The sequence below is a fragment of the Vanellus vanellus genome (assembly GCF_965231255.1).
Source record: "Vanellus vanellus genome assembly, chromosome: 3".
NCBI classification, from domain to species: domain Eukaryota; kingdom Metazoa; phylum Chordata; class Aves; order Charadriiformes; family Charadriidae; genus Vanellus; species Vanellus vanellus.
Window position 1 is genome coordinate 49,253,594 of NC_138907.1, and position 13,318 is coordinate 49,266,911.

A 13,318-nucleotide genomic window follows, 5' to 3' on the forward strand; every position below is an offset into this window, starting at 1 on the left:
AGATTGCTCAGAGCCCTGTCCAACCTGACCCTGAATGTTTCCAGGGATGAGGCATCTACCACCTCTCTGGGCAACCTGTGCCAGTGTTTCACCCTCATCGTAAAAAATTTCTTCCTTATATCTAGCCTGAATCTAACCTCTTTTAGTTTAAAACTATTAGCCCTTGTCTTATTGCTACAGGCCTTGTTAAAAAGTTCGTCCCCGTCTTTCTTATAAGCCTCCTTTAAGTATTGAAAAGCCCCAATAAGGTCCGAAATATTTCCCAAATTATCCCTGAAATACCTGCCAACTTCCCTGAAGTTACAACAGCAGTAACTCCAGTAAGCAAGTGCTGACTGTTGAAATGATGGATAAACATCATCAATCTGATTGCCAACAGAGGTGTATTTACCACTAAGCTTCACCTATCTGAGGATTTACGTGGCACGTATGGTTTTTGCTGAACTCTGTGAGCAACTAAACAGCAAAACTGCAAGTCAGACACGCTCCATCCTTTTTTTTGAAGGAAGAGAAATAGAGACGATTTGGTAAGAGCTGTGAAATTCATGCTCCAAGGTGAATTGTTAACGTAAATCAGCTTTTCATATCTTAGTATATATACATGTTCAGTATCTTAAATGATAAGTCATAATGCATAATGTGGAGTGAGTACCTCACCCATTTGACCCTGTCTCCTACTGTCTATTTCATAACATAATTAAGATCTACCTAAAAAACGAATTAGATTTTCTGCCCCGTTATTAGTCCTTTAGAAGGCGGTTGCCTCACTGCTTTAACAGTTGCAAATCACTTTACAGCTCCCAGGTGAAATTCATTCAGGGTAGTTCATACCTATTTTTCTTGTGCCAAAATTGTCACAGAGGAAAATAGTTTCTCTTCCTCAGGGTCTCAGAGGAACCATATCGCCTCCTGACCTCGTCTTGTTTGTCTAAATGAAGCAAACGCTAGCTGCCTTCTCTTGGAAAGTACCTGCTTTCCCTGATACACTAGTGCTAGATAACTTCTGTGTACCCGTTTTCCTGAACACAGATGACCGGAATTGTACTCACGGTTCTAGATAAAATCCAGAAAAAATAATAGTGCTATCTAAAATGGCATGAATGTTTCCTTGTCTGTCCTGTTCCTGTCTGTCTGTCCCATCATACCTAGCTAGATATGGTTTTGGGTCACACTTGCCATTGTTACAGCCACAGCAATTGGACGGCTTACAGTTAATCCTATGATGGACTTCTTTCCATGTAAACCACAGCATATAATTAGATATGGTTTAATAACATATCATTCATTCTTTTTTTAATTACACCTTGTAATTAAATTTATTTCATGACAGAGAGTATGAATGTCTGCTTCACTCAATATGCATATCAACACTGATGGGCAGGTTTAGTTCAGAATTGTTGTCTAGATTTATCTCCGGGTGGCTAAACTGAAATATTTTTCATGACAAAAAATCTGCTGACATTATTTGCTTGTTTCTGGTTCTTTACAATAGCTGACAGTGATTCTTAATTCCCTCCTAACATGTGTAATACCACTCAACTTGCTACACCTCAAGTTATTCAAACATACTAAAAGGCCATTTCAAAGATGAAGCAAGTCTGCTAACCTCTGTGTAGCTCAACTAACCAAAGATAAGATCTCTCACATGCTTATAAAAAGTGTGAAAAAATTAAAAAATCTAATAAACACGAAGGTTTGTTCCTACAACAGTGAATAATAAAATAATGTAATTCTGAGGTAAACTGACACGGGTACTCTCGGAAAAAAGTAAGTAGATAATATATTTTTTAGACTGATTTGAAGATAGAGGCCAATTTCTCATGGATTTTGCTAGAACAAGGATTATGAAGTACGGGCCAAGTTATTCTGGAAATATTTGCTGCCTTCTCTGGTATGACAACAGCAAGGAATAATTCCAGTAAGTAAATGTGACTGCCTTTAAACTCCTGAGAAAAATGAGCCTTACTTTCTCTGACAACATTCCAAGACCCATATTTACATACACTATTCCAAAGTCAAAGACTCCAGTCAGCAGCAAATCAATATAGCAATATCTAAAAGATACAGTGTTTTGATATAGGGTAAGAAATTGCTTTCTAATTTATTGCAGTGATTAAACAAAGCATTGGAATGCATGAAACCAAATTTATCTGTTTCACTGACCTTGAAGCTGGCGTCCTTTGTATAAATCCTTTGTTTTGGTTGGGTGAGCTCTGGCACCGTTATCACACTTAGGTTGTTCATACCTAAAGACAAAAGGTTAATTTGATTTAGAACTAATTTATTTCCAATTTTGAAGTCCAAATTAAACGTATACCTTCTTTTATTCAGGGAATAAGCTTGTTTTCCATTCAGAAGGGGCAATGCAAATTCATCTGGCTATTTTCCACTTACCTCAAAGAAGCCAGCACATCTTCATTCTCTTGGGGTTGATACCCAACTAAAAATTTATTATGTATTCCAAAGCCCATTCTACAGGCAGGAGAATTGAGGATGGAGAAAACTGTGGGGAATTGTTACAGAGTAATACACAATAAAAAATAATTTGAAAAAACACCAAAAAAAAACAACCCAAAAAACCAAAACCAAAGTCAGGCTCTCCTCCCACCTACTCAATCAAAAAGCCATAAACACTATGACAAATTTGAACATCTGACACAGTATCCAGATTGGGAAACACCAGAGAAGCAATTTCAAAATCACAGCAAGGAAGGCATTGTAGTTAGTTACTTACTACTGCAGCTTTAGAGCCATGTGCTACTGTATCCTTTCCAAAAAAAAAATGTTCCTTTACATAAGAAGGGCTAACCTTGAACAGCTAACATTTTGATCAAGAGCGAAGAACTGACAGGGTTTCCAGAAGGACAGGAATTGGGCTGGAACAGCTTGAAATGGATTGTGAAAAAGATTGAATCTCCACCTGCTACTTGAATATTCTGGTTCCTCTATGCTTTCTGAGTTTACTTGAAGTCACTTTGTTAGTCCAGCTGGTAACAAGAAACTCTGGTATTTGTCCTTCCAACAAACATTGACTTATGGAACACCACTAGCAATATCTTTTATGGAAGACTGGGAGGCATGGGAGCACCTGCTGCTGAATCTCTCCTTTTTTCGTATGTCCCACTACTGATGCACGATGGTTTTTCACTCAGCTTGACAGAATCTCTTTTACATTCTCATTCTCCTAAAGTAGCTTGAAGCTGCAGAATTTAGCGTGTAGTATTTCAGCGAAAGTTTCAATTCTCAGTTAAACCCACTTAGTAATATGACTTGTGTCCACATACATGTGTGCGCCACGTACATACCTGTTCACTGAATCTAGCTTCTTTCATATTTTATATAACTGCTCATCTTTCTTTGAAATTCTCCTGCTCTAAGTTCCCCAAAATGACATTTACTGAGCGGTGTGCTAAAATGTCTGATTAAAATATACTAATCCAAATTTTTGGAACAAAATATTCTTTTTAGAAGCATTGAATGGAGACTATGTCCTGGGTCTGGGCCAGACTGCCCCTAAGAACAACACCTAAGTATTCTGATCTTAATTATCAGGCAGAATGAAAAAAAATATTATTTTTCCTTTGAGTGCTTAATTTATTTCCACATCATCTGATGAAACTGCCCACCGGCCCATCACATTTTGGCTGCTGCAAGAAGGCACAGTGTTGTTTCATGGACACGGGAGAGCTACAGGCACTTTTTTCCCCTAAAAAACAGCAGGAATAGAAGCTGCTTTGATAGCATGGGTTGGATTCAGACACCTGATGGATGACAACTTCAAACAGCCAAGAAAAGAGTGAAAGGGAAATCTCTGAGCAATACTTACTAATGCAGTATCTGGCAACCAGCCTGGTCCCCAATTAATCTGATACCTGACTCTGCATTCCCCTCGTCCTCTTCCGTTATTGTTACTGCTCTGTGCCTACACTTTCTTTTTTGGCCTCTACTCTTCTATCCTTTTGGCTTATATTTTTGTTAAATACACATGTAGTTCATTATATACAAACTAAATCTATTAGACCCCCATAGGTGTTAAAATGCTGCAACGTGAAAAGTCTATGTTTAACTCTTTGAGGCAACTGAAGAAAGACAAAATGAATCGTTAGAAATTTACCACACAGGAACAGCCATGCTAAGAACTGATAAGAAAAACGCACTTGCTTCAGTTTTCATGGGGAAAGAGTGGGAAAGGGATAGCATGTCAGAATGGAGCACTGTCAGGTTAAAAATAATGTAGTCAAAAGACATCCCAAGTTACTCTTTTGAATTTTAAAGGGGAAAGAATCCCTAGCAGTGAATGTATATCTAGGGTCGGCAAGGGCTTATGAAGGCTGCTCTATATGTCTGAGCACTGGGAAGCACTGAGAAGTACCGACCTGTCCAAAGCAGCAGAGGATGGAGGTTTTCACAGGGATTCTACAGTGTGGGCAGCCTCATGAAGCAGCTGATTTGTGTTCTTTTTTAAGTTTAGAGGATCTTGTGCAAGTGGATTGGGGTTTACTTTGCCCATGAACCTAGTTGCTAAAAAGTCACATGTGAAAACACAGACTCATGGGCCTGCTGAGCAAAAAGGCTGAAGGTCACGCTATGATGTCCAAGAGGCATTGGGGGCTGGTGAGGACTATACTTATAGACTTTTGGGGGAATGGTTGTTTGTACCTTTTAAATGCATTACCTTCTTTTAGTCAATGGATGTTTCCTTTAGACTTTCATAAAAGCTAGCTTTATACCACGACTTCACTTATTTCTTGTGAATTTTACTGCCCTAAAAATATCCTAGAATGGTTCTTCACTCATATATCTTTAATTTAACTGTAGAATGATTTTTATTTTTTTTCTGGAATACCTTCACTGACAAATGATTTATGTTTTTTTCAGATACAGGACATTTGAAAGTGAATGATCATTAATAACTTCCCTTTATTTTGGGGGTCTAATTTAATGAGACTACTATTTATTGTGGTATTCAGAGCCTGAGGATATAAGAAATTTCATCCTCATGAATGTATTCAAAACAAACAACATGAAAAATGCTAAGCTGTTCTGGCAACAGCTTCCCAGATCTGTCTATCCTTTAACTGTTGTCCCCTAGCAATTTGATACAGATTTGCACAAAGAGATTCTGGGATGCAATGCATCCATCTTGCTACCAGAACTACCAATGCTATCAGTTCCTGCAGTAGAGTTTTAACAGCTGCTTTTCTAAGTTGTATTTTGCAGTGGAACGCTGGAAGAGAGCATACACCATTTTGCACGAGCCTGTGGTTCTTTAAACTAGGAAAGACTCACATGGTCACTCCTTTCATTCTATAAGAAAGAATTACAAAAAGACAACTGCATATTGCTCATCATATTCTGATCCCCCTTTGCTTCCCCCTGCTAGAGAAAAAAGTTTAATTTTATCAATATAGAAAAAAAAATTAAAATCAAGAAATAATTCATGGGATTCCAGCCCACCTAAATCTTTCCCAGAAATGAGGTCTAGACGCTCCTCTTCAACTACAGGTAGTAATCCCATCTGTTTGTTTACCAGGACTGTAGATTCCTAAATACACCAGTCATTCTTTATTTAGTATGAAACTCCTAAAACTGAGTACTCTACTTACCCATCTGTGCTCAGAAATGTCCTCTCTGGATACATTACTAAATATTACTTTCTCAGAGCTCCATTGAGAACTGCCTATAAGTCCAGCAAAGCTGAACAAATCAGAAACAGTCAAGACGACAGCAGTTGAACTTTTAAGTATCAGTCATTAGGCAGCACATTCATCAAGCAAAAGGAAGATTTGTGTCTAAACCATAGGCATGAGATGACTGAATCCAACTTGCCAGCCTTCCAACTTTGGAGACAGCGAAAGACCTCCCTGCCACCTCTTCTCTCGCAGCTGAGTGGCTGTGGAGCTGCAAACACAAGAGGCCAGCAGACCAAACAGGATAAAAAGAGGATGGAGACTGATTCTAGATCCACAGGTGATTGATTCATCAAGGGGTTGGGAAGATCTAGAATTCCAGTCTGTATGACAGTAGAAGCCAACATCACACAGACTGCACGCACACTATACATATGAATAGGAGAGTGAGCTGGTTGATTTTCAAGGATCACCATCTCCAGTTTCATGACTGGTTCATCCTGATGTGCAGGACATGGCATGAGGCCTGCACAGATGAACAAGGAGCACCTAACAAAATTCAGACTTAAAAAGGAAGCATACAAAGGGTGGGAAAAGGTTCAGGTGATACAGGAGAAATATAGAGACACTGTCCAAGTGAGCAGGAATGGGGTTAGAAAAGCCAAAGCCCCCTGGAGCTAAATCCGGTAAGGGGCATGAAGGGCAACAACGTCACTTCTGACTGCAAGGGCAAAGGAGGAGCCAAACAACAAGCCAGACAAGACAGCCTTACCTCAATTCCTGAGAGCAAATGGAGCAAATCCTCCTAGAAGCTATTTCAAAATATATGAAGGACAAGAAGGTGATGGAGAGTAGTCAGCATGGATATATGAAGAGGAAATAATGCTTGGCCAACCCCGCAACCTTCTATGATGAGATGACGTGATCAGCAGATGAGGGGAGGAGAGCAGATATTGTTTAGCTTAATTTTAGCAAGGCTTTTGAAACTGTGTCTGACTACATTCTCATAGACAAACTGATGAAGTATGTGCTAGATAAACAAACAGTGAGGTGTGTTGAAAACTGGTTGAACTGCCAGTCTCAAATAGTTGGGATCAGCAGCACAAATTTCAGCTGGAAGCCAGTCACCAGTGGAGTGTCCCAGAGTTCAATACCAGAGACAATATCATTTAACCTCTTCATTAATGACCAGGATGCTGGGACAGAGACCAACTTTAGCAAATGGGCAGATGATACAAAACTGGGAGGAGTGGCTGATACACCAGTGGGCTGTGCTGCCATTCAGAGGGACCTCAACAGGCTGGAGAAATGTGCTGGCAGGAATCTCGTGAAGTTCAAAAAAAAGGCAAATGCAAAATTCCCACACCTGAGGAAGACTAACCTCTTGCACCAGCACGGGATGGGGGCCAACCAGCTGGAAAACAACTTTGTGGCAAGGGCCTGGGATTTCTGATGGACACTAAGCTGAGTATGAGGAAGCAATGTGCCCTGGTAGCAAACGTGGCCAACAGCTTCCTGGGCTGCATGAGGAAGAGTATTGACATCAGGCCAAGTGAGATGATCCTTCCCCTCTAATTTGCACTGGTGAGACCTATCTGGAGTGCTGGGTCCAGCTCTGGGCTCCACAAGCAAGAGAGACATGGACATAGTGGAGTGGGTCTAGCAAAAGGCCATGAATATTATTAAGAACTGGAACAGTTGATGTAATAAGCAAAGGGTGAGACAACCGGGACTGTTCAGCCCGCGGAAGAGAAGGCTCAGGGAGAATCTTATTGATGTCTATAAATACCCAAAGGAGGGGAAGTAAAGAAAAAAACAGAGAAAGACTTTTCTCATCTCACTGATGGCCAGTGACAGGAAAAGATGCAATGGGCACAAAATGAAATACGGGAAATTTCATTTAAATGTAAGAAAAACCTTTTTTTTTAACTGTGATGGTGATCAAATGCTAGAACTGCCCAGAGAGGCTGTGGACTTTCCATCCTTGGAGATATTCAAAGCCCAGTGGGACACCTACCCTCCTAAGCAATCTACTCTAGCTGACATGCTTTGAGCAGAGAAGTTGGACTAGAGAATCTCCAGAGGTCCCTGCCAATCTCAACTATTCTGTGATTCTATAATAAAAAGATACTTATATAGAAGAACTACAAGAAAATCAGCAGAAGCCCTATTGTTTGACGAGCACAAGAAGATGATTTGGACTCAAATTAGAGAATAGGAACTAAGGCTCCATAAAATGATTTAAACTATAATTCAAAGAAGTATTAGTACTAAAAACAAGAAACAGTGAACAAACCTAGGGGTGAAGGATGGAGGAAGAGCAGAAAAAGGAGCCTCTGGAATCTCTAGAGGACATCTCCAAGTCCTCACACAACATGTGTATGGATCCTACAGTTTCAGGACCAAATTTGGACTATTTTGTTTTGACAGTTTATGGATCTCAACTTGCCAGAAACAGCAGATCAACAGTAACCTTAAGTCACTCTCACTTCAGCTGACACTGTAATTGGCATGGTCTAGACTGTGGTATAAACAGCTATCAGTAAATCAGCACTTGAAGAATATATGAAAAACACTCCCTAAGAATATAATACTTTAAAGCAAGTAGCTTACAATATTTTTTCACAAACCGTATGCAAATGATAAAAAATAATTTTTGCTTAGGCTTGAAAAGATTTATGATCGCATCAAGATATCCATACTGCCCACTAGCTTTATATGAGCTTCTATAGCATTCCTACAAGGGCCAAACCTCAATAACCAGCCTAAATAACATCCTTTGCAACCTGATATTTGCTTTGCCTACATCTGCTCTATGTGGCTTACAACACTTTACCATGTATCCGGCTCGGCTGAGATGACTGAACTCCAGGCTTCTATTAATAACACACTAAAATGGTATTTCCTCTCTATGGGTTCCCAAGCAGTTGTTCCATCAAAGCTAGTCATATGAAATAGTTGAGAAGGTTGCTGGAAATATAAGTGAATATTTGTGAGGTTGGACGTGGTTTCTGTCAAAGACCATCTTACTTAGTTCTCCTATATTCAGTCTAGGGAGTGTGAGGTTTCCTTTGAGCTTATTCACTATCTGCTCCACGCTTTGGCTTCCCAGCACAAAACAGGAGTAAAATAGAGGATGAGGGGAGCAAACTGCCTGTGCCATTGCAGTGAAAGAGTCTGTGGCCATCTGGCCTTAACTTTTGATGCTGTTTAGAAATATCGCACTTCACAATGGAAGAAACCTATATGACATAATTCCACCATCAATAGAAATCTACATGCTAGTACATGCACATTAAGGCATCTTCTCACTACAACTTTTGAGCACTGAGCATGTATTCCCTTACCTGGTTGATGTACCAGGGATGGGACGTCCTGTATCCACCAGAACACACCAGCAGTAGCCCGTGGAAGGATGGCACTGCACTGGTTTGTAGAGGCCGCCCTGAGCACACTCTGGAATGAACACATTGTCTTTCTGGGGCTGTTTAGCTTCCTCCAAGGCTGACTGAAGCTCTTGATCACATGATGATGCTTTTGGAAGAAAAAGAAAAAATACTGAAGAAGCTATATGGAAAGGGCCTACTCGGTTTATCAAACAGTTTTTACATCTTTCCTTGATTGTATGTAAGGATTGCCTTTGAAGAGGCTTGCTGCAGCTCAAATACCAGCCACATCGGTTTATGCTGTATACTGTTAGGAACTTCAGTTTCCTTTTCATGCAGCTACCTCATAATACAGTCCTAATAATATTTTACGTCTCCTTTCCCATCTATACTGGATATAAACTAAGGATAACTACATACTTTCTCTGCCACCTTAAAAAACCCCTCGCCCACTCCACAATCCCTAAACGAATGATTCTTTTCAGAGGGAACAGTAAAAATCCAACTTCTTAGAGTTCCTTATAGGAATTCTAGTGGGAGGTGTCCCTGCCTATGGCAGGGGGGTTGGAACTCGATGATCGTCAAGGTCCTTTCCAACCTAAACCATTCTATGAGTCTATGATTCTATGAATTATTCATCTAGATATTCATTTAGATGTTTATATTCTGCTCTTTCCAGTTTTGGAACAACTTCTTAATACTTTGAAAATTCTTCCACCTTCTTTTCTGGTGATTCTGGTACTGGTGATATATCATTTGTTTTGGAGACCAAAGACCCACAAGAAAAAGTAATACATTTTTATTTCTGCATTAACAATATATCCCAGATCTCTTCTGGATGTGAGAAAAGCTTACGTGTGTACACATTCCTGGCCTTTATGTGAAACTATGAACCAGAGGGCAAAGAGCAGAAACGCCAGGGCCTGAGAATGCCAGTCAGTCCACATCAATCTGTAAAAAACCACCTCTGCTGAGGAATTTTGATCCCTGCTAAGCTGGTATATGTGGCACTGCAGAGATAATAAATGAGACAGACTATTTACTCAAGCCATTATTTCTCCAGGAACTTTAAAGACAGTCTCCTATCATATGAAATTTAGATGCTTAATAAAACAGCTTCTGTATAATTAAGAAACTAATCCAGTGAACAAAAATTAAGTATTTGAAAAACAAGAATGTTGATAACAATAAACACTCCACAAACACGCAAATCACTGACGGGAAAATTTCAAGTTACTAGAATCTCAATCAATAAAAGATTCTCTTCCGTTAAAGCCATTTCAATGTTACAAAAAAAAAAAAAAATCTGTGTGTAATATTTGCTCTTTCAAATCAGTTAACAACTAGTGAAACACTTATTCTCTGAATCTCTTGCAGGATTTACTTTTTGATTCTTCATTGTTCAACCCACAGAAGAACAAGTTGAATCCTGAGTGGATTTTCTAGTGTATTTGTAACGAGTTTCAGCTCCAGTCTAATCTCATTTACTCTTATCCACATGGTTCAGAAAATGCTTTTTAAATTGTAGGCAAAAACTGACAGAAAGTTACTAGTTACGTCCAGAAAGCTACTTGCCAGCTTCTTGCAAATGCAGATAACCAAAATCAGTAAGACAACTGTTGCAGGAGAATAGGTGGCAGGAGGTTAAACAGCTCCAAACTTTAAATGGCACATGATTCCATCTATACCATGGCCTGGTTTCCAAAGCTTTTTACAATCCATGTAAAATGTTTAAAAAACAAGCATATTGCTTGCTAACTTGATTACAAGGCACAGATGGAGGTTTTTTTCAGTTCTTTGGTTGATTTTTTTTTTCCTCTTTTTTTCATACAGTATTTGAGCAGGACAGCGAGATTAATTGGTTGATTTTGTCTTCATGGTTTTGTCTTCATCTACCCTCTGACATAATCAGAGATTGAATAGCTCTCAAAGCACCAGTGTTTAGATAATAAACTGCACTTAGAGAATCAGTGTAGTGAGGACAGAGAGGCTCCTTTAAAAAAGGGAAACAGCTAATTATTTGCATGCTAAAACCTTCACAGAAACAGCTACGGTTTCACAAATTAGAAATCCATCACCAACATCCTCTTAGAGTAGCCAAAATAAATCTTTCCGTCAGTGAATCTGGATTATGATGATTACCAAGTTACAAGGTACGACAATCCTGGAAAATGCATCACTTTTAGCTTAGTTGTTCACTTTTTATGTTTTGTATATAAACAAGCAAAAAGGAGCAAACGGGGTGAAGCAGCTGCAGTGAGAGGGAGGAAATCATTACTTCTCTTTAAAGTCCACAAAATTTTTTTCTTATTCATACTGATAAACCTTGGGACCATTCCACTAGCTACTGTGACCTTCTCTCGTTTTACATTCTTGTAACTCGCAACATAATCTGGCAGATGTGCAGGTATTATTATCTCTCGCAAACCCAGAGGAGCGATCCATTTTCATGCTCTCGCTTTTGTTTAGAAAACACATTGGCACATAGAGACTACATAGTCAGGTCATCCAGATGGACAAAATGCAACAGCACAGAGAGGGTGTGATGGAGAACTCCCAGTGCAGAAGCAGATTCAGACTGTTTCAGCTGTGAGCATAAACTACACCACCTAATTTCTGGGCAGCTCTAGTTTCCACTGATTGAAACAACCAGCAAAGGACAGCACTGCTGGCTCAAAACCACCGGAGTCGTGGGCCAATGCAGTCACCTGCATTGTGGTGACCTAGGAGCAGGTGTTACAGACCTAGATAAATCGTCTTTACCCTCCTGAGTGACTTGTCAAGGCAAGGATTTCTACAAGCAGCTGCTCGAGCTAGAAATTTGTTTCTTGTGCCCTAGGTCAGGTTTGTTCTCCTTCTTTTTCTCCCTTACGTCTGGTTTGAAGTCTCAGAGGTAGAGAGAAGCAATATTATGGGAGAGATGTCAAAGGCGGGTTGCAAATGTAGCTTATGGCTTTAGGAGGGACAGTCGGAAGGCTGGTGGAACTTAAGATTGCAAGTGAGAGTGGAAACAGGACAGCCAGTGACAGTAATCAAAGGAAGGTTTGAAGATAATAAGAAAAAAAGATAAAAAGAAAAAGTTGTTCATGCCAGAGTACGAAAAATAAACCAAAAAAAACAGCATTCATACCAAACACTAAGGTAAAAGTCCTGTAACTGAGAGGGCTTCTGTGATGAAAAAATCTGCCTTTGAAGAGTAAGCATCAGCACAGGCATTTAAGACAAAAAAGCACGTATTGAAGAAACTATGTTATTTTCAGGAACGATTTTCCCCTTCTTGGAACCTTTAATTTCTTACTCTTCCCCTAAAGATGGGAAATTGTAACAAGAACAGTTTATTGTAAATTAGTTGACAGATAAAATGTAGATTTTTTTTGAGAAATTGGAAAAAAATATAGATCAGTGTGATGGACATTATGCCTATCAGTTCTCTGTGTGCCAAACGACTGAGCCTTATCACGTATCTGCTGAACCCAGTTCATTCATTTTGTTCACCAAAAGTGCAGAATAGTTTATTTCCCCTCCTTACACAAAGGCTAATGAGCTATCAGGCAATATGCTTAATGAGTCGTTTCTGCAGAGTCCAATGCTTTTGTACACTTTTGACATGACCATTTGTGCCACCATTACTGCTTCCCTGTTTGCTTTCCCCACTAGAATGCTGTTCCTACATAAAGTAAAGGAAAACTGCTTTAAAGTGCTTACCTATGATTCTGACTGCTTTTCCCAGAACCAGAATATTAGTCCTCTGTGTAATTTCCTCTCTGAGGGAAGCATCCATTCCCTCTCACACTTTTTTTTTTTTTTTCAATTATTTACAACAGGAGTACTGGAAAGATATAATTGTAGCCTGTGATGACTAAGAGCTCTTATCACAGAGCTACCATACCGCTGCAAATAATTGCCCTTGTAATGTCAGAAGAGCCATGGTCAACAAACGTTCATTTGTCAGGAGAACCAGCGATAAATGTCATTAACTTAGAAAATGCTTGACAGTTTGTCCAAACAATCTGACAACAACTATGATCTGGAACCATAACAGATGGATGCCAGAAGTTCATAAAGTGAACAGTACGGAAAAAGATCTATGCCACAATAAAAGTACAATAAAGACCTTAATCATTAAAATACATCAAACTTTCTATGGAATGCGTTACTACAATAACATTCCTTCTGGGAAGAGAAAAGCAGTGACAGTCCACCTTCATCTTTTCAGGGAATATGCCTACACTGTTGTTCTTTTACTTAGTTCCTTCAGTTTTGTCTTGCTTGAAAAAACAGATGCTTTTCCAAGCATCTTAG

The 13,318-nt window shown here is 39.4% G+C and overlaps 1 protein-coding gene across 1 annotated transcript in view; it reads right to left on the reverse strand.

Moving 5' to 3' along the window:
- Positions 1-13,318, reverse strand: part of SMOC2 (SPARC related modular calcium binding 2) — a 149,643-nt gene that overhangs the window by 37,980 nt on the left and 98,345 nt on the right. The window contains exons 8-9 of the mRNA XM_082481312.1: positions 8,978-9,164; positions 2,164-2,246 (exon numbers count right to left, since the gene is read on the reverse strand). Of these exons, the coding sequence (XP_082337438.1) occupies positions 2,164-2,246; positions 8,978-9,164 (270 nt within the window). The remainder of the gene's footprint in view (positions 1-2,163; positions 2,247-8,977; positions 9,165-13,318) is intronic.